Genomic DNA, 21,337 nt, shown 5'->3' with positions numbered 1-21,337 from the left:
TTGAAAAAATGAATAAACCACTGCCATTGACGCGCTTGACTCTCAGGCTGGTATATTCAAATTTATATTAAATTTCGGATGAAACGTGCGTTGTCACTGATTGAAAGAGCGTGCTCTATGACAGTAAAGAGCGTAGAGCTGAGCTAAAGCTGTCACGCCGTCTGCCAAATTGTACTATGTCCAATATTTTCAGGGTCTTTTCTCTAGTTTTTTTCTTTAATTGAAGGTGAAATTTCGGAACAGGCAAGTCGGCACAATCAAACAAAGGTTTGTAAACATGCCAGGCGCCGTAACTGACGTCATAGTAAGCCTAAACACCCACTTGTTTTCGTATTTATTACAAACGGTTGCTATCAAGGAGCGGTATGCTTACTTAAAAACCTTCAGGCAATATTGAACTTAAACTATGAGTTCTAAACGCTTTAGATCAGTGGAAGCCGTAGGCTAACGTTTAAGATAATTGTAACGAGAAAACTCTCTGATGTCAATGAATTTAACCTGGGATACTCTCTAATTTTAGACACGGAACTGATCGACAAATTGAATGCTAATATATTAGGAAATTCGATTCACCTGTAGAATCATGGGAACAAAGTATTTACACAGCTGGACTTTCGAAATCTTGTGTGAATAAAAGGTAAGCTTAAACAATTGAAAGCCTCTCTTGTGAATCTTAAGGGGAGAATACTTGTCAAGCTGTTGGGAATATTAAGTAACACTCGGGGTTGTTCCTTTCCGAAGAGCGATGAGTTCCGCAAGTAATGAAACTAATTTTACCATCGACGGAGAAAATATACACGGAGTTACACCTGAAAACATTGTTTTCGCAACGATTTACTCAATCATTGTGTTTTTTGGTGTGATTGGCAACAGTATTGTGATCGCTATCGTGTGCAAAACGCCATCAATGCATACAACAACGAACTATTTGCTGGTAAACTTAGCCCTATCCGATTTACTATCGTTGTTATTCTGTCCGGGATTTTACGATTTTTCTTTACATAACGTAAGACTGAGTCAAACTACCGGAGATTTTATTTGCAAGGTATTTGCGGGAAACGCAGTTCTCTCTGTTACTGTTCTTGAGTCTATTTTCACCTTGACGGTCATAGCTGTGGAAAGGTACTTTTCACTTGTGAAACCATTTAACACAAATGCAAGACTTGGTAAAGGAAACGTCCGTTATGCAATCGTCGTAACGTGGGTATCAGCCTTGCTTCTATGTATACCAGGATTTTTATCGAACGACTACGATCCAGAGGCGAGAGCATATCCTTGTAATCGACCATGGACCCTCGATCGACTCACGCCGTTTAAAAGAACTTATATCATTGTATTTTGCAACCTGTGTATTGTGATGCCTACAGTTGTGATTTTGTTTTGTTACTGCTCTATTTTCTATGGAATACATTTTAAAAAGAATATCTGTTGTGAAAACACCGCTGAAAGTGGGAAGGCGGAAAAATCCAAGAAACGCCTTTTAAAGTTACTTATGTCTCTCGCAGTAGCTTTTGCTGTTTGTTGTATTCCATATGCAGTGTTCTTTATTTACGTCTCCATTATCACAAAGAGTAAACTGCATCAAAACTACGGGTCTCTTCACCTTACACACCGAATGGTTCGATTTTTTCTCATTCTTAATTCATTTATTAATCCCCTTCTTTATGCAGCGCAAAGTTCTAACTACAGGCAAGGACTGAGGATAATCAGCCGACGATTTTTACAAACACGTTCAAACAGAGTAGCAGAAAATAATCAAGAACATTTAGAACTGGGTATTTAGGGGGGATTCTGTTCATTTCTCTCGCACTTGTAGAGGTGACTTCCATGTATTCTTTTGTTTTGAACATACATGCAGTTTTACGTCTGTTAATAACCGAGTTTTTATTTTATGTCAAAGCTATGCTACTTTGATCACCGAGCAAAAACCATTGCAGAGCCGATATGGTTGCTCGATATTACTCTCACGTAACCAATTTAATAAATTTATTGGTTAACGCTGATGAAGTCGATGAAATATATTGCGTGTGGAGATCAAAGAAAAAAATTATTTCCCTCTCCAGGAAGTCGTTCAAAAATACACAAATAAAAAAGTTTAATTTTCCGCCATCTCAATGTCATTGTTATAGCAAGTAAATTAATGTGGCATAGCTTGGCTTATGGAAACAAGGTAGTGAAATGCATGGAATATTCATATTTATTAATTAATTATTCATTTGAGGGTACGTGTAAGTGACGCTGTGAATCGGCAGGAGACTATTCCCAAGTACGCACTGAGGCCAAGTTCGGAGCCGGAGATTTTCATGTATGAAATAGATAAATGACAGAATACTTGACGCCTTTCGCTCGGCGATGTCGGCGCACAGTCTGTCTAAGTCGAAGTACTTAAAGTTGTTTCTCGCGTGAAAATTAACACTAATTTGTTTTGTTTTTCGAGTAGACCTGAATGGACAACGCTCCAGAAATCATGAATTTTCTGATGACATATGTTGGAGCACTTTCTGCTTTACTTACTAATGTACCGAGCATACTCGGCGCCTGTAATTCCATTAAAAGCAGTCTTAGTTTCAAATAATTCCTCAACGACTTTTGTGCGAAGATTGAACCTACTATTTATATCAGGCAGCCGGGATCACCTGTCCATTAAGATATTCGTGGCGCCTCTGAGTCCTTTTGCAACAGTGTCTCTTTTTTTATTGAAAAAAAATTCAGAACATGTTTGACGATCATAAATCGAATGTTGCCTATGAATTTGCTTAAAGCGTACTTCGTGGACCGCACCAAAGAATTCATTTACATGAGCAGGGTTGAAAAATTTATCAGAAAAGTGATAAGAAGTTTGGGAAACGGTAAATCTAAAGCATTCATGTTATACTTTCGACATCATTTCAAAATTGCGTCAATGAATATGAGATTGCGACAAAACGGTCTATTCTCTTGAAAGCATGCTGCGCAAGTGTTTGTTTAAAAAAGAAAAAAAAAGCAAAAATAGAAGAGTACTCACAGCTTAGTTCATGACAGAAAAGTGACAAATCACCTACTAATGCTTCGCACCAAGGAATCACTTTGTTCTTCAAGTCAAGTTTCCATTGTTTGATTTCGAAACTGTTGAAAATTGTTTTGGTTTCTCCTTTGCTGTGCCTTACGATTAGCTTTTGAACCCACCTATCTACTTCATTTATATTTAAGATTCCACGATAAACCAAATTTGAATTAAAACACATATGGATACAACAAACATCAGAAGGACAAAGAAAAGAATAATGATAATAGTATTAAAAAGTAGAAATAAAGGAAAAAGGAATAGGAACCTTACGATATATTTCAGAAGTTTTAAAGATCGCAACTATGAAGCTGTTTTTATTTTTCAGCCTCATTACTCAAGGCGGTAAGAGTCAATTTGCATTTAAAAAACCAAATGAAAAACCAAACCTAAGGGCAAGTTCCTAATTTCCCAAGTTCAAAGCTGGTTTCGTGCATTTAATTTGAATTCTCATCAGTCACCTCTGATATTACCCTTATCTTAATGGGCCGATGTAATGACATGTTTTCAGTGGTTTCACCATACCTCTTCTACATGTCTACTAATTCACAGAGGTTAGAAACATTCACAGATCAAATATTAGGATGATTGGCTTCGTAACTACTTACTTTGGATCGATACCTCACCTAAAGAGAGGCTCAAACTAAGAGGGAGTCCCTCGAAGAAACAAAACACCATTACCCCTTTGCTCGCACATTGGCTAAAAGGTAGCGGAATGACTGCCACACAGAATAGCGGTCATTAGGGAACGATGCCCATGAGAAAATTTCGTTCGAAAGCTTAAGGATAGCAAAATCAACTTGCGAATTTAGTAATCTCAGTGATCACTGGTTAACTTTAGTGATATAAGATGAGATAAATCAAGTCAGTAGTAGGAGGGATGATCACATGCTACACTTAGCAAAGATTAGCATTCTTTGACCTGTCGAAGAAAGCCAAACAGTTCTTAATTATACATTACTTGTTATTATTAAGAAATACATTGAAAAATTCCGATAATTTTTGACGTTATTGAATCTCTTCCAATGGACGGTTGTGCGTCTCCATAAATCCGGCGGTATTGCCGGATGGCCAATTCTTGAGGAATCTTACAACTGACAGCTTAATTCAACGAAACATTATTTGCATCAGACGATTTTCTATCTTGGGTTCGACTGTTATCTCATTGTTCGCAGTTGTCAGCGGTATATTTAGTTTGCTAAAAAAACAAAAGGTGCATACTTGTGGATTTCCTCTCTGGAAATATTTCGCAACTGAGTTTAATACATATGATCTTCTTCAAGCTCCTCATCTGATGCCTCCGACCAACTGTTAATCTTAGCAGTCGTAGGGACGCTTTTCGCATGTAAACTTAGTCTGTAGCTTAACTCACCCTAAACAGGTGTTTTGTAGTTTCGTGTTCCACAAATTTTAACTAAGTTATCGAGACTGTTAAGCAAATAGGCTTCGATTCCACTTTCGATTCGTTTCTCTTTCTTTGTCTTTCTTTCCATTCGTCAAGTAAGAATGAAATGTTTTTTTCACGAACCACACTCTTGACAAATATGTGAAAATGATCTTTCTTTATTGCGACAATCGTCTTAAACGGCTGTTTCATAATATATTCTATGTTTCTCCGCTCTGGCTCTGACTGCGGCTTCGTTTTCTGTGTTACGTGTGTTGTTTTTAAGACCAAGTTTCTGAAACAGAACTTTTCTGTAGTTTTTGCTTTGAGCAGCGTAAAGAAGAGGGTTTATGAATGAGTTAGAAAATATCAAAAAACGAACGATTCTGTGTGCCAGGAACAACGGTTTGAAACTTTGCTCTAAATGACTAGGGGCGAGTGCGGTGACATATAAAAAGAAGACAGCAAATGGAAGGCAGAGTAAGCAAAATGCCAAAGCTAACGAGATTAGAAGCTTTAAGAGCCTTTTCATGTTCCGTTTGCTAGCGGGATCTTCATCCGGTTCACCTGCGCTTGACTTAAGTGCTGCGGAACTTGAAATATAGCAAAAGCAAAGAAAAATTGAAGGGAGCACAATTAGAGCGACAGAATGGCCAAGGATGTAAGCTTTGACGTTCCAAGTCTGGTTCTTAACTGTCCATGGACGCGTGCAGGGATACCGCCGTGGCGACAATATGTCATCGTTATTGTGCTTCGTCCATAGCGTATCTGGAAAGCTTGAAAAAGCAGCTGTGACCCAAATAACAAGAATAATAAACTTTACATTCTTTTTGGTCAGAGCCCAACGTTTGTTGAAAGGTTTGACAATACCAAGGTAGCGCTCCATTGCAATGGCACACAGAGTTAACACAGAGGCATCGAAAGAGACACAAACGATTGCATTTCCTGCAATAAACTTGCAAAAGATGTCACCCAGTGTCCCGGAACCCAATTGAAACTTGTGTAGTGCAAAGTCGTAGAAACCCGGACAAAATAACAACGTTAGAAAATCGGCTATAGCCAAGTTCATCAACAGATAGTTTGTTGTTGTATGCATGGTTCGTGTTTTCCTTACAATGGTGATGATTATGCCATTTGCCGTGACGCCGAAGAACACGATGGAAGAGTACAATGTAGCAAAAACGACATCGTGAGTGGTGATAAGTGGAGAAGTGGTAATGTTGCTTCCGTTCATCCTGAAAATAAACTTGCGTTAGCTTTCTTTAATTAATCGAGACTCTTAACCAAATGTCAAAAATTTCGTTCAGCATGCGTGTGTTTGAAATGTCTTTACTATACCTTGCGTTTAGTTCACAGCAAAACCGATCGTAGGCGGATCGAGTCTTAAACAATTCTTGCGGCAGCGTTTAAAACGAACCGTGGTAAGCAAGAGGTTGTAACAAAACAAGTGAGTCGGACAGTCCCTCGAACTTTTGAGTTAAAAAAATACAGAATAGCACGGAAATTACACTTTTAAATTGGTCTGGATTTCATTTATTTGATTTACATTTTTCAACATCCCATTGTCCTTAATTTCCCGCCGAAAATTGTGCAATAAATTTTGACGTATAAGGGTGTCAATGGGCCGGGGTAATGGCTTTGACGGCTAGTGTTTAAAAATTTGGCTAGTTCTACGGCTTACGGTTAATAGCTTGCTATTGTTATAAAAGGAAAATTTTTTAGGGGTAAAAAGGCTAACAGTTGACCCCGTTTAGACCCTTATGTTTATGAAAAGATACGCATAAATCAACTTAGCACCGATCTCTCGATTTTCCCGGTGACTTGTGATTAAAGTTGTAAGGAATCACCTCAATAATTGACCAGTTCTTCATCTTCTTAGAGTGAATTCTTGTAAATACACCACTGGCTACTGAACAAGCGAGTTATTTTTCGGCGCAGACTTAAGCCGCTAGCCATGTTAGTTGAATAGCATTAATTTCGCACAGATGATGCATATCGGCTTATACTGATCATGAAAATTAGGAAAATTCGATATATTTTTATCTCATTATGTTTCTCATACTGAAGACTTAGCGACTGATTCTTGAGTCATTTTTTGTATTTTGAAAAACTTTGGGATGTTCTAGTAGACTTTAATTCACTTTAACTCCCCCCTCTTCACAGAGTCACGTTATTCAGATCTCACCTGTCAAATGTCAGGTCTAAAGTGAATTGATAATTTCCTTCCCGCTTAGTTCAAAACTTTATATGTAATGAGAGAGTGTTTTATTTGTGTATCCTTTCTAAAAGCTTTTATTATTTCATTTCTTTATTGCGTGGCCATCTGCGCCTGATCCTTGTGGAAGCTGGGAATAACAAATCCTTTAAAAACATCGACGTAGGCATATGCTTCTGATTGGGTCATAATCTATTGTTTTCCGTGATGCGATCTTCGAAGAGGAAACTGCAAAAGCTTTTTGTTTGTTTAGACCGAATGTACGGAGTTTTGGCACTAATTCGCCAAACTGTAGCAAACTGTAACATTTTCCCTGTTAATCCGATGACACGAAGATGATGTATTAACACTCATCTGTCACCAGTAGGATAACAGCCATTCTTATTGTTTGCTTTGCCTTGTTACAACAGCAAACTGATGATGGTGTGAAAATTGACTTGAATGTTTTTATATTTAACTGTCAAAAATTATTCGTAACTAACAACTAATGAGTAAGAGATAAGGTCCTATTCAAGTATCACACTTTGAAAATTCGTTTTTGTAAACCGGCATATTATCTATCGTTTAGAGGGGAATAATCTGGTGACATATTTTGACTCATTTACCCAGGTGAGTTGATAATTGTCAAAAATTCAAGTTAATAAATAAAATGGTAGGAAGCAAATGAAAATGGCGACTGTCACTAAGATGAGAAGGAGAGCTACTTGTTTCTTTGTCTTTCTCTCTGTTTCTGTGTCAGAAACAAAAAAGTTTGCAGATAAAATCCCCCGTGAATCCCTTTTTAGGCTGACGTTGGTAAAGCAGAGTCGTACACCCAAGGACAGAGAACGAAAGGCACGATATCAGCCTCGGCTAAATTTAAGAAGAGATAGTTTTTTGTTGTGTGCATTGAAGGGGTTCTTCGTGTTATGGTTATCACGATAGTATTACCGACAACGCCGAAAACAGCAACGAACGTGTATAAAGTAGTTAAAACAATGTCTGGCGCTGTAATGGTGCCACTATCTGTTGATCGAAGTTCTTTTGTGCTGTTACCTTTCATTTCTCTTGTCGTCTTCTTTCTCGTAAGTGACAGGTGTTTACCATAAAGAAGCTAATTTATCATAAGAATGACATCTAAACTTTCTACATGACTGTTTAAAATTAATAAATAATTCCCTTCGTTTCATGAAAGTATTTTGGGAACCTCGACTTAACGTTTGATTTTTAAGTGTCTTTTTCAAGAACTGATTGTGAAGTATGAGACTTACAATCGCATTTTTACGGGGGAGAAACTTGTAAAACAAATATCGTTTCGTCCCGCTCTGACAGGTACTGTTCGGAGGCCTCTAAATTTTCAGTAAAATTTTCTGTCACATTAAAAGATTTACAACGACATGCTGTCTTTAAAAAATACTGAAAATTTTCTACAATAACTTATTTTTGAGACGGCATTTATCAAATATCTCTCTCTATAATAATGAATGCGTGCTATTCAATTTCAATTTCAGTGACAAAAATAGTTTTTTAATTGCTTTCGTGGCTGTGTTGAACCGTTCATAAAAATGGCTGGTGATAGTTGGCAGAAGTTACACAATGAATACGTCTAATTTGTAAGAACTCTTCAGTTGTCATGCTATTCAAATTTTTAGCCATCTTTAAACACAAGAGTCCCTTAATTGCGTTTCAAGCCAGTCGAAGGTTTTCATAAAACGCCTGGAGATAATCAGATACTGATCGCACAACGCAAATGCCGTTTAGTTCTCAAAAATGCCCAATTGTTGTGATATTCTAATCTTTTCCAAAAAAAAGAGTGTTTTAATTTCTTTTCGAGAGTTTTTGAACCATAACATCGACACGGTCGGCGATAGCTGGTAAAAAATCCATGTTTTAAATGCGAGTGTCGCGACCAAAGATCTGTGATGATGGTCGGAAGAATTATTCATATATCAGCTTGCCATATTTAGTGAGTCTGAGTCGAACGAAGAGCACCTGAATCTTATTTTGAATTCGAGTTGTTAGGGCAACAGTTTTACCTTTAAAGTTATAATATGTCACCGACCTAGATGTCTGTTTCACCAAACGTTATTGTATCTCAAACTCACAGACGACTTTCTATATGTATTCAACTTAAGAAATTAGGAACCTTTTTAAGAGCGCAAAGTAAATTTGCTTTTCTTTCATTGAAGAAAGTTTGAAGTTAATGATCAAGTCGCATATGTAACTACGCTATGTTTGATACTGGTATTACGACAAAGGACAGCATTGTCTGGGACTCTGCTCGATTATTTACGTTACAGAAATAGCTGCAGAAAGCGATCTTCACCAGCAGAGTTGACCGCGCGAGTGCAGACTGTTCAGCAAGATTAAGCACAAGCGTTTGTCAATGTCACAGTAGGAAATATGGGAAGATTATACTAAAGATGAAGTCCACCATAAGGTCGATGAGATATATGAGGAAATCGTATTCTGGGGAAGGAATTTATTCAAACTCCCGAGAAGAGCTGCGCGGGGAAAGAAATTTATCTCTGAAACAACAAAGTGGATCGAGTTTTGGAACTAAGATGCCATCGAGTTTAAAGATACTGCATGAAAAGTCCTCATAGTGATGCCTGCCTTACTTCTCCAGAAGCCAACATTCAAGTCAGAAGCAAAGGAACACTCCCAGTGTTTGTTAAGGCATTTGACACAATGGGAACTTGGTATATGTTATGAATCCTTTCGTGAGGGTAGTGCGACTGAAGCCAAATTGCTAACAAACCTCAAGGATCTAAATGAAGAGAAGTTAGCCAAAACCTTTGCTAAGCTTGTGCTTGAAGGAAAGATAAATACTGCTAAGAAACTCTTGGATCAACAGAGTAATAGAGGTGTATTCCCTCCATCCCAAAGCACCATAAATGGGCTAAAACGGAAACATCCAGACGCAAGGGAAGCCGATCCATCATTGTTAATTGATGACCATCCGCCGTTTGTCGACCCTGTTATGTTTCAAACAGAATCTACCATTGCAAATGCAGCCCTAAAAACAAGGGGGTCTACTGGGCCCTCTGGCTTAGATGCATATGGGTATAGGAGAATCTTGGTGCTTGCCAATACCAGAGAAGAACTAAATAACATCATCCTACAGAAGCTCTGTGAGAAGATGAACCCAGAAAAACTGAGGGAAAACGACCTGGGAATGATGAAGGGTGCCTCGAGTTATTTTGCAATTATTTCAGTTAAAGTCAGTGAGGTTGGACCTGAACAAAATGGGATTTTACGATGTGTTCAGCCTTAGTTACCACTGCTCACCAAACATCTGAACATCTCCCATCTACATGTCCTTGTGGCAAGAGATTCGACGTTGATCATGCAATGTCGCGTATGAAAGGCGGATTTGTCCATAAGAGACATGACAAGGTGCGAGGTTTGTTTGCACCTCTTCTCAAAGATGTGTGTCATGTTGTTTAAGTCAAGCCTGGCAGGAGAAGGGTTAACCAGCAGCGCCAACTCCTCTGACAAAGCTCGTTTGGATGTAAGTGCGCGCAACTTTTTGGCAAAGGGGGCAAAGTGCCTTTTTTGAAGTCAGGGTTTTTAACCCTTTCACAAAGAGCCACTTAAACCAGACACTTGACACCACTCTCTCGAGCAATGAGAACGATAAAAAACTATACTACAACCAGCGAGTCATTGAAGTCGCATATGACTCCTTCAGTCCTCTCCTGCAGAGAAACCGAGCGAATTCTTTCCGAACTAGCCCTGAAGCTATCTGACAAGAAGCAGATTGATTATAGCACTGCAAATCAATGGCTGAGATAAAAACTATCTTTTAACTTGTTAAGATCAGCAGTGTTATGTGTAAAAGGTTCCAAAACAACCAAATTTTAGTTGAGCCCTGATTTTAGCAGGGAAGCAATCGCAAATGTGATTGGAAAGATAGAGTAAACACGTGTTATTTGTAATTTTTTTTTCGTAAAGCACCGTGTAAAATATTTTTTACCCTTATGGGCTCTGGACATCTTTTCATAATAGATTTTTATACATGAGTTTGTGATAACTTTTATCATGCCTTGTATATTTTGATCTTTTATTGGATGATGTTTTTTCAATAAAGTTTACTTTCACGACGGCATTCAACAACAGACCAATGATGGCTTGTTTTCTCACTTACAATAGAACAGATTCCTCTAACAGGTGTTGAAAAGTTTGTATCAACGCCACTGAGCAAAATCAATTTGGGAGTAGAACGACCCAACTTTGTCATAGAATCAATCATCACTTACTATAAGCCTAATCGGGTCTCGTGGTATAATACATTGTAGCAATGGTACCGGCTAATCGCTTTGTACGAAAGCCTTATTTGTGAGAACTGATTGGTTACTTCCAGTTTGTCGTTTTTTCATTGGCTATCGGACTCCTTAAGCGAGCTGCATGGTCTTGATCAATTCTCATTGCACACTTTACTTATGCTTTTCCTTAGATTCTTTTTTTTACACGCAGTAAACATTCGAGATTCCTGACAAGACTGAGAAAAGTCTTGGTTGTTGAAATACATTTTCGATTCGTTTTCTTTTCAAGGTGAGAAAACAGCATAAACATATTATGTATTCAGCATATTATCGAGTTTACAAACATGGATTAACTTCAAGGAATTATTATCTTAGCAGAAACTCCTTCAGCATAATTGCGGTTTGATAGTTTTATCCCTTCAATCTCATCACTAAGTAACCCGCTGTTATCTTGTTTAAGTATCAGCGAGTTTAAACATGTTTTATCTCGGCACTGTGAGGTATGCAATCTGAATGGTAGATGGATAAAATGAAATCTGATCTCACTCATTGCTTTAAAAAATCAAGCCTGGAGAATTCTTTGTAATAAATCTCTTTCTCACGGCTTGGGAAAGCATATTACTTTTAGCGCTCATAAGATTGGAAGCAGAGGGAGAGACTAATGGCCAATTTTTTTTTCAGATTATCCGTCATCTCAATGTCATTGTTATGGCAAGTAAATTAATCTGGGATCGCTCAAATGACGCTTTATTTGGCTTATGGAAACAAGGTAGTGAAATGCATGGAATATTCATATTTATTAATTAATTATTCACTTGAGGGTACGTGTAAGTGACGCTGTGAATCGGCAGGAGACTATTCCCCATTACGCACTGAGGCCAAGTTCGAAGCCGGAGATTTTCATGCATGAAATAGATGAATGACAGAATACTTGACGCCTTTCGCCCGGCGATGTCGGCGCACAGTCTATCTAAGTCGAATTGCTTAGAGATGTTTCTCGCGCGAAAATGAACACTTATTTGTTTTGTTTATCTGTTTTCTTTTTGGGTAGACATGAATGGACAACACTCCAGAAATCATGAATGTTCTGATGACATATACTGGAGCACTTTCTGCTTTACCTACTAATGTACCGAGCATACTCGGCGCCTGTAATTCTATTAAAAGCAGTCTTAGATTCAAATAATTCCTCAAGGACTTTTGTGCGAAGATTGAACCTACTATTTATATCTGGCAGCCGGGATCGCATGTTCCATTAAGATATTCGTGGCGCCTCTGAGTCCGTTTGCAACAGCGTGTCTTTTTTTTTATAAAAAAAAAATTCAGAACATGTTTGACGATCATAAATCGAACGTTGCCTATGAATTTGCTTAAAGCGTACTTCGTGGACCGCACCAAAGAATTCATTTACATGAGCAGGGTTGAAAAATTTAGCAGAAAAGTGATAAGAAGTTTGGGAAACGGTAAATCTAAAGCATTCATGTTATACTTTCGACATCAATTCAAAATTGCGTCAATGAATATGAGATTGCCACAAAACGGTCTATTCACTTGAAAGCATGTTGCACAAGTGTTAAAAAAAAAAAAGGAAAAAAAGAAGACTACTCACAGGTTTCAATGTGGCAAGTTCAGCTTAGTTCATGACAGAAAAGTGACAAATCACCTTCTAACGCTTCGCACCAAGAAATCACTTTGTTCTTCAAGTCAAGTTTCCATTGTTTGATTTCGAAACTATTGAAAATTGTTTTGGTTTCTCCTTTCCTGTGCCTTACGATTGGCTTTTCAACCCACCTATATACTCCATTTATATGTAAGATTCCACGAAAAACCAAATTTGAATTAAAACACATACAGATACGACAAACATCAGAACGACAAAGGAAAGAATAATAATAATAGTATTACAAAGTAGAAATAAAGGAAAAAGGAAGAACAACCTTAAGATATATTTCAGAAGTTTTAAGCATCGCAACTATGAAGCTGTTTTTATTTTTCAGCCTTATTACGGCGGCGGCGGTAAGAGTCAATTTGCATTTAAAAAACCGAATGAAAAACCAAACCCAAAGGCAAGCTCCTAATTTCCCAAGTTCAAAGCTGGTCTTGTGCATTTAATTGGAATTCTCATCAGTCAACTCTGATATTACCCTTATCTTAATGGTCCGATGTAATGACATGTTTTCAGTGGTTTCACGATACCTATTCTAAATGTCTACTAATTCACAGAGGTTAGAAACATTCACAGATCAAGTATTAGGTTGATTGGCTTCGTAACTACTTACTGTGGATCGATACCTCACCTAGAGAGAGGCTCAAACTAAGCGGGAGTCCCTCGAAGAAACAAAACACTATTGCCCCTTTGCTCGCACATTGGCTAAAAAGGTAGCGGAATGACTGCCACACAGAAAAGCGGTCATTAGGGAACGGTGCCCTTGAGAAAATTTCGTTCGAAAGCTTATGGATAGCAAAATCAACTTGCGAATTTAGTAATCTCAGTGATCACCGGTTAACTTTAGTGATATAAGATGAGATAAATTCAAGTCAGTAGTAGGAGGGATGATCACATGCTACATTTAGCAAAGATTAGCGTTCTTTGTCCCGTCGACGAAAGCCAAAGAGTTCTTTATTATACATTACTTGTTATTATTAAGAAATACATTGAAAAATTCCGATAATTTTTGACGGTATGGAATCTCTTCCAATGGAGGGTTGTGCTTCTACATAAATCCGGCGGTATTGCCGGATGGCCAACTCTTTAGGAATCTTACAGCTGACAGCTTAATTCAACGAAACATTATTTGCATAGACGATTTTCTATCTTGGGTTCGACTGTAATCTCTTTGAACGTTTCTGTCCATAATCTTCAAGGGTTTGAGAACACAGTGTTCTATTTCTTGACAACTTAGAAAATCAATAATATTTAATCGCATTGTTCGCAGTTGTCAGCGGTATATTCAGTTTGCTAAAAAACAAAAGGTGCATATTTGTGGATTTCCTCTCGGGAAATATTTCGCGACTGAGTTTAATACATATGATCTTTTTCACGTTCCTCACCTGATGCCTTCGACCGACTGTTAATCTTAGCAGCCGTAAGGACGCTTTCCACATGTAAACTTAGTCTGTAGCTTAGCTCACCCTACACAGATGTTTTGTAGTTTCGTGTTCCACAAATTTTAACTAAGTTATCGAGACTGTTAAGCAAATAGGCTTCCATTCCACTTTCGATTCGTTTCTCTTTCTTTGTGTTTCTTTCCATTCATCAAGTAGGAATGAAATGTTTTTTTCATGAACCACGATCTTGACATATATGTCAAAATGATCTTTCTTTATTGTGACAATCGTTTTAGACGGCTGTTTCATAATATATTCTATGTTTCTCCGCTCTGGCTCTGACTGCGGCTTCGATTTCTGTGTTACGTGTGTTGTTTTTAAGGCGAAGTTTCTGAAATAAAACTTTTCTGTAGTTTTTGCTTTGAGCAGCGTAAAGAAGAGGGTTTACGAATGAGTTAGAAAATATCAAAAAACGAACGATTCTATGTGCCAGAAACAACGGTTTGAAACTTTGCTCTAAATGACTAGGGGCGAGTGCGGTGACATTTAAAAAAAAGACAGCAAATGGAAGGCAGAGTAAGCAAAATGCCAAAGCTAACGAGATGAAAAGCTTTAAGAGCCTTTTCATGTTCCGTTTGCTAGCGGGATCTTCATCCGGTTCACCTGCGCTTGACTTAAGTGCTGCGGAACTTGAAATATAGCAAAAGCAAAGAAAAATTGAAGGGAACACAATTAGAGCGACAGAATGGCCAAGGATGTAAGCTTTGACGTTCCAAGTCTGGTTCTTAACTGTCCATGGACGCGTGCAGGGATACCGCCACGGCGTGTCTTCGTTATTGTGCTTCGTCCATAGCGTATCTGGAAGGCTTGAAAAAACAGCTGTGACCCAAATAGCAAGAATAATAAAGTTTACATTCTTTTTGGTCAGAGCCCAACGTTTGTTGAAAGGTTTGACAATACCAAGGTAGCGCTCCATTGCAATGGCACACAGAGTTAACACAGAGGCATCGAAAGAGACACAAATGATTGCATTTCCTGCAATAAACTTGCAAAAGATGTCACCCAGTGTCCTGGAGCCCAAATGAGACTTGTGTAGTGCAAAGTCGTAGAAACCCGGACAAAATAACAATGATAGAAAATCGGCTATAGCCAAGTTCATCAACAGATAGTTTGTTGTTGTGTGCATGGTTCGTGTTTTCCGTACAATGGTGATGATTATGCCATTTGCCGTGACGCCGAAGAACACGATGGAAGAGTACAATGTAGCAAAAACGACATCGTAAGTGGTGATAAGTGGAGAAGCGGTAATGTTGCTTCCGTTCATCCTGAAAATAAACTTGCGTCAGCTTCCTTTAACTAATCGTGACTCTTAACCAAATATTAAAAATTTCGTTCAGCATGCGTGTGTTTGAAATGTCTTTACTATACCTTGCGTTTAGTTCACAGCAGGGGTTCTTCGTGTTATGGTTATCGCGATAGTATTACCGACAACACCGAAAACAGCAACAAACGTGTATAAAGTAGCTAAAACAATGTCTGGTACTCTAATGGTGCCACTATCTGTTGATCGAAGTTCTTTTGTGCTGTTATCTTTCATTTCTCTTATCGTCTTCTTTCTCGTAAGTGACAGGTGTTTACCATAAAGAAGCTAATTTTTCATAAGAATGGCATCTGAACTTTCTACATGATTGTTTAAAATTAATAAATAATTCCCTTCGTTTCATGAAAGTATTTTGGGAACCTCGACTTAACGTTTGATTTTTAAGTGTCTTTTTCAAGAACTGATTGTGAAGTATGAGACTTACAATCGCATTTTTACGGGGGAGAAACTTGTAAAACAAATATCGTTTCGTCCTGCTCTGACAGGTACTGTTCTGAGGCCTCCAAATTTTCAGTAAAATTTTCTGTCACATTAAAAGATTTACAACGACATGCTGTCTTTAAAAAATACTGAAAATTTTCTACAACAACTTATTTTTGAGACGGCATTTATCAAATATCTCTCTCCATAATAATGAATGCGTGCTATTCAATTTCAGTTTCATGTGACAAAAATAGTTTTTTAATTGTTTTCGTGGCTGTGTTGAACCGTTCATAAAAATGGCTGGTGATAGTTGGCAGAAGTTACATAATGAATACGTCTAATTTGTAAGAACACTTCCGTTGTCATGCTATTCAAATTTTTAGCCATCTTTAAACACAAGAGTCCCTTAAGTGCGTTTCGAGCCAGTCGAAGGTTTTAATAAAACGCCTGGAGATAATGAGATACTGATCGCACAACGCAAATGCCGTTTAGTTCTCAAAAATGCCCAATTGTTGTGATATTCTAATCTTTTCCAAAAAAAAGAGTTTTTTAATTTCTTTTCGAGATATTTTGAACCATAACATCGGCACCGTCGGCGATAGCTGGTAAAAATCCATGTTTTAAATGCGAGTGTCGCGACCAAAGATCTGTGATGATGGTCGGAAGAATTATTCATATATCAGCTTGTCATATTTAGTGAGCCTGAGTCGAACGAAGAGCACCTGAATCTTATTTTGAATTCGAGTTGTTAGGGCAACAGTTTTACCTTTAAAGTTGTAATATGTCACCGACCTAGATGTCTGTTTCACCAAACGTTATTGTATCTCAAACTCACAGACGACTTTCTATATGTATTCAACTTAAGAAATTAGGAACCTTTTTAAGAGCGCAAAGTAAATTTGCTTTTCTTTCATTGAAGAAAGTTTGAAGTTAATGATCAAGTCGCTTATGTAACTTCGCTATGTTTGATACTGGTATTACGACAAAGGACAGCATTGCCTGGAACTCTGCTCACTTATTTAAGTTACAGAAATAGCTGCAGAGAGCGATCTTCACCAGCAGAGTTGACCGCGCGAGTGCAGACTGTTCAGCAAGATTAAGCACAAGTGTTTGTTAATGTCACAGTAGGAAATATGGGAAGATTATACTAAAGATGAAGTCCACCATAAGGTCGATGAGATACATGAGAAAATCGTATTCTGGAGAAGGAATTTATTCAAACTCCCGGGAAGAGCTGCGCGGGGAAAGAAATTTATCTCTGAAACAACAAAGTGGATCGAGTTTTGGAACTAAGATGCTATCGAGTTTAAAGATACTGCATTAAAAGTCCTCATAGTGATGCCTGCCTTACTTCTCCAGAAGCCAACATTCAAGTCAGAAGCAAAGGAACACTCCCAGTGTTTGTTAAGGCATTTGACACAATGAGAACTTGGTATATGTTATGAATCCTTTCGTGAGGGTAGTGCGACTGAAGCCAAATTGCTAACAAACCTCAAGGGTCTAAATGAAGAGCAGTTAGCCAAAACCTTTGCTAAGCTTGTGCTTGAAGGAAAGATGAATACTGCTAAGAAACTCTTGGATCAACAGAGTAATTGGGGTGTATTCCCTCCATCCCAAAGCACCATAAATAAGCTAAACGGAAACACCCAGACGCAAGGGAAGCCGATCCATCACTGTTAATTGATGACCATCCGCCGTTTGTCGACCCTGTTATGTTTCAAACAGAATCTACCATTGCAAATGCAGCCCTAAAGAGAAGGGGGTCTATTGGGCCTTCTGGCTTAGATGCATATGGGTAGAGGAGAATCTTGGTGCTTGCCAATACCAGAGAAGAACTAAGTAACACCATCCTGCAGAAGCTCTGTGAGAAGATGAACCCAGAAAAACTGAGGGAAAACGACCTGGGAATGATGAAGGGTGCCTCGAGTTATTTTGCAATTATTTCAGTTAAAGTCAGTGAGGTTGGACCTGAACAAAATGGGATTTTACGATGTGTTCAGCCTTAGTTACCGCTGCTCACCAAACATCTGAACATCTCCCATCTACATGTCCTTGTGGCAAGAGATTCGACGTTGATCATGCAATGTCGCGTATGAAAGGCGGATTTGTCCATAAGAGACATGACAAGGTGCGAGGTTTGTTTGCACCTCTTCTCAAAGATGTATGTCATGATGTTTAAGTCAAGCCCCACCTTCAGACCCTGACAGGAGAAGTGTTAACCAGTAGCGCCAACTCCTCTGACAAAGTTCGTTTGGATGTAAGTGCGCGCAATTTTTTGGCAAAGGGGGCAACATGTCTTTTTTGAAGTCAGGTTTTTTAACCCTTTCACAAAGAGGCACTTAAACCAGACACTTGACACCACTCTCTCGAGCAATGAGAACGATAAAAAACTATACTACAACCAGCGAGTCACTGAAGTCGCGTATGACTCCTTCAGTCCTCTCCTGCAGAGAAACCGAGCGAATTCTCTCCGAACTAGCCCTGAAGCTATCTGACAAGAAGCAGATTGATTATAGCATTGCAAATCAATGGCTGAGAGAAAAACTATCTTTTAACTTGTTAAGATCAGTAGTGTTATGTGTAAAGGTTCCAAAACAACCAAATTTTAGTTGAGCCCTGATTTTAGCAGGGAAGCAATCGCAAATGTGATTGGAAAGTAGACACGTGTTATTTGTAATTTTTTTTTCGTAAAGCACCGTGTAAAACATTTTTTACCCTTGAAGGCTCTGTACATCTTTTCACAATAGATTTTTATAAATGAATTTGTGATAACTTTTATCATGCCTTGTATATTTTGATCTTTTATTGAATGATGTTTTTTCAATAAAGTTGACTTTCACGACGGCATTCAACAACAGACCAATGATGGATTGTTTTGTCACTTAAAAGAGAACAGATTCCTCTAACAGGTGTTGAAAAGTTTGTACCAACGCCACTGAGCAAAATTAATTTGGGAGTAGAACGACCCAACTTTGTCAAAGAATCAATCATCACTTACTATAAGCCTTATCGGGTCTCGTAGTATGATACATTGCAGTAATAGTACCGGCTAATCGCTTTGTTCAAGAGCCTTATTCGTGAGAACTGATTGGTTAATTTTGTCGTTTTTTCATTGGCTATAGGACTCCTTAAGCGAGCTGCATGGTCTTGATTTCATTAAAACATTCGATTGCTAATCAATTCTCATTGCACACTTTATTTATGCTTTTCCTTAGATTCTTTTTTTTACACGCAGTAAACATTCGAGATTCCTGACAAGACTGAGAAAAGTCTTGGTTGTTGAAATACATTTTCGATTCGTTTTCTTTTCAAGGTGAGAAAACAGTATAAACATATTATGTATTCAGCATATTATCGAGTTTACAAACATGGATTAACTTCAAGGAATTATCATCTTAGCAGAAACTGCTTCGGCATAATTGCGATTTTGATAGTTTTATCCCTTCAATCTCACCACTAAGTCACCCGTTGTTATCTTGTCTAAGTATCAGCGAGTTTAAACATGATTTATCTTGTCACTATGAGGTATGCAATGTGGATGGATAAAATGAAATCTGATCTCACTCATTGCTTCAAAAGATCAAGCCTGGGGAATTCTTTGTAATAAGTCTCTTGCTCACGGCCAGGCAAAATATATTATTTTTAACGCTCATAAGATTGGAAGCAGAGGGAGAGACTAATGGCCTTTTTTTTTTTTAAATTTTCCGTCATATCAATGTCATTGTTATGGCAAGTAAATTAATCTGGGATGGCTCAAATGACGCTTTATTTGGCTTGTGGAAATAAGGTAGTGAAATGCACGGAATATTCATATTTATTAATTAATTATTCATTTGAGGGTACGTGTAAGTGACGCTGTGAATCGGCAGGAGACTATTCCCCATTACGCACTAAGGCCAAGTTCGGAGTCGGAGATTTTCATATATGAAATAGATGAATGACAGAATACTTGACGCCTTTCGCCCGGCGATGTCGGCGCACAGTCTGTCTAAGTCGAAGTACTTAAAGATGTTTCTCGCGCGAAAATGAACACTAATTTGGTTTTTTTTCTGTTTTCTTTTTGGGTAGACTTGAATGGACAACACTCCAGAAATCATGAATGTTCTGATGACATATGTTGGAGCACTTTCTGCTTTACGTAATAATGTACCGGCATACTCGGCGCCTGTAATTCCATTAAAAGCAGTCTTAGTTTCAAATAATTCTTCAACGACTTTTGTGCGAAGATTGAACCTACTATTTATATCAGGCAGCCGGGATCACCTGTCCCATAAAGATATTCGTGGCGCCTCTGAGTCCTTTTGCAACAGTGTCTCTTTTTTTATTGAAAAAAAATTTAAGAAGATGTTTGACGATCATAAATCGAATGTTGCCTATGAATTTGCTTAAAGCGTACTTCGTGGACCGCACCAAAGAATTCATTTACATGAGCAGGGTAAAAAAGTTTAGCAGAAAAGTGATAAGAAGTTTGGGAAACGGTAAATCTAAAGCATTCATGTGATACTTTCGACATCATTTCAAAATTGCGTCAATGAATATGAGATTGCGACAAAACGGTCTATTCACTTGAAGGCATGCTGCACAAGTGTTTGTTTAAAAGAGAAAAGCAACCAAAAAAAAAAAATAGAAAAAAAAAGGAAAAAAAGAAGACTACTCACAGGTTCCAATGTGGCAAGTTCAGCTTAGTTCATGACAGAAAAGTGACAAATCATCTTCTAATGCTTCGCACCAAGAAATCACTTTGTTCTTCCAGTCAAGTTTCCATTGTTTGATTTCGAAAATATTGAAAATTGTTTTGGTTTCTCCTTTGCTGTGCCTTACGATTGGCTTTTGAACCCACCTATATACTTCATTTATATGTAAGATTCCACGAAAAACCAAATTTGAATTAAAACACATACAGATTCGACAAACATCAGAAGGACAAAGAAAAGAATAATGATAATAGTATTAAAAAGTAGAAATAAAGGGAAAAAGGAATAGGAACCTTACGATATATTTCAGAAGTTTTTTAAGCATCGCAACTATGAAGCTGTTTTTATTTTTCAGCCTTATTACCCAAGGCGGTAAGAGTCAATTTGCATTTAAAAAACCAAATGAAAAACCAAACCCAAGGGCAAGTTCCTAATTTCCCAAGTTCAAAGCTGGTCTCGTGCATTTAATTTGAATTCTCATCAGTCACCTCTGATATTACCCTTATCTTAATGGGCCGATGTAATGACATGTTTTCAGTGGTTTCATGATACCTATTCTACATGTCTACTAATTCACAGAGGTTAGAAACATTTACAGATCAAATATTAGGTTGATTGGCTTCGTAACTACTTACTGTGGATCGATACCTCACCTAGAGAGAGGCTCAAACTAAGCGGGAGTCCCTCGAAGAAACAAAACACTATTGCCCCTTTGCTCGCACATTGGCTAAAAAGGTAGCGGAATGACTACCACACAGAAAAGCGGTCTTTAGGGAACGGTGCCCTTGAGAAAATTTCGTTCGAAAGCTTCTGGATAGCAAAATCAACTTGCGAATTTAGTAATCTCAGTGATCACCGGTTAACTTTAGTGATATAAGATAAATTCAAGTCAGTAGTAGGAG

At 38.0% G+C, this 21,337-nt stretch overlaps 3 protein-coding genes across 6 annotated transcripts; 1 reads left to right on the top strand and 2 right to left on the bottom strand.

Moving 5' to 3' along the window:
* The first annotated feature begins 663 nt into the window (after positions 1-663).
* On the top strand, positions 664-2,075 carry LOC131796020 (tachykinin-like peptides receptor 86C). Its single transcript, XM_059113668.2, has one exon. The coding sequence runs from the start codon at positions 746-748 to the stop codon at positions 1,781-1,783; it is 1,038 nt and encodes a 345-aa protein (XP_058969651.2). The 5' UTR covers positions 664-745; the 3' UTR covers positions 1,784-2,075.
* A 1,965-nt stretch (positions 2,076-4,040) lies between these two features.
* LOC131796044 (tachykinin-like peptides receptor 86C) lies at positions 4,041-12,545 on the bottom strand. Of its 3 annotated transcripts, none has more exons than XM_066166155.1 (2): positions 12,499-12,545; positions 4,041-5,662 (listed from the first exon to the last, which is right to left on the bottom strand). In XM_066166155.1, exon 2 carries the CDS (start codon positions 5,659-5,661, stop codon positions 4,624-4,626), a length of 1,038 nt encoding a protein of 345 aa, XP_066022252.1. In that variant the 5' UTR covers position 5,662; positions 12,499-12,545; the 3' UTR covers positions 4,041-4,623. The 3 variants fall into 3 exon arrangements, with proteins under 3 accessions (XP_066022252.1, XP_058969680.2, XP_058969679.2); XM_059113697.2 differs by lacking the exon at positions 12,499-12,545 and adding an exon at positions 6,275-6,377; XM_059113696.2 differs by lacking the exon at positions 12,499-12,545 and adding an exon at positions 5,766-5,879.
* Positions 12,546-14,229: 1,684 nt separating this feature from the next.
* On the bottom strand, positions 14,230-20,446 carry LOC131796059 (tachykinin-like peptides receptor 86C). Of its 2 annotated transcripts, none has more exons than XM_066166158.1 (2): positions 20,400-20,446; positions 14,230-15,262 (listed from the first exon to the last, which is right to left on the bottom strand). In XM_066166158.1, exon 2 carries the CDS (start codon positions 15,259-15,261, stop codon positions 14,230-14,232), a length of 1,032 nt encoding a protein of 343 aa, XP_066022255.1. In that variant the 5' UTR covers position 15,262; positions 20,400-20,446. The 2 variants fall into 2 exon arrangements, with proteins under 2 accessions (XP_066022255.1, XP_066022254.1); XM_066166157.1 differs by lacking the exon at positions 20,400-20,446 and adding an exon at positions 15,366-15,500.
* Positions 20,447-21,337: the final 891 nt, after the last annotated feature.

Source organism: Pocillopora verrucosa, chromosome 4 (genome assembly GCF_036669915.1).
Source record: "Pocillopora verrucosa isolate sample1 chromosome 4, ASM3666991v2, whole genome shotgun sequence".
NCBI lineage: Eukaryota > Metazoa > Cnidaria > Anthozoa > Scleractinia > Pocilloporidae > Pocillopora > Pocillopora verrucosa.
Note: the sequence above shows the minus strand (reverse complement) of the source record. Positions and strands in the feature narration are given on the sequence as shown.

Excerpts from the sequence above, each read along its gene's own strand:
- LOC131796020 (XM_059113668.2), top strand. The coding sequence starts at position 746 with ATGAGTTCCGCAAGTAATGAAACTAATTTTACCATCGACGGAGAAAAT.
- LOC131796059 (XM_066166158.1), bottom strand. The coding sequence starts at position 15,261 with ATGAACGGAAGCAACATTACCGCTTCTCCACTTATCACCACTTACGAT.
- LOC131796044 (XM_066166155.1), bottom strand. The coding sequence starts at position 5,661 with ATGAACGGAAGCAACATTACCACTTCTCCACTTATCACCACTCACGAT.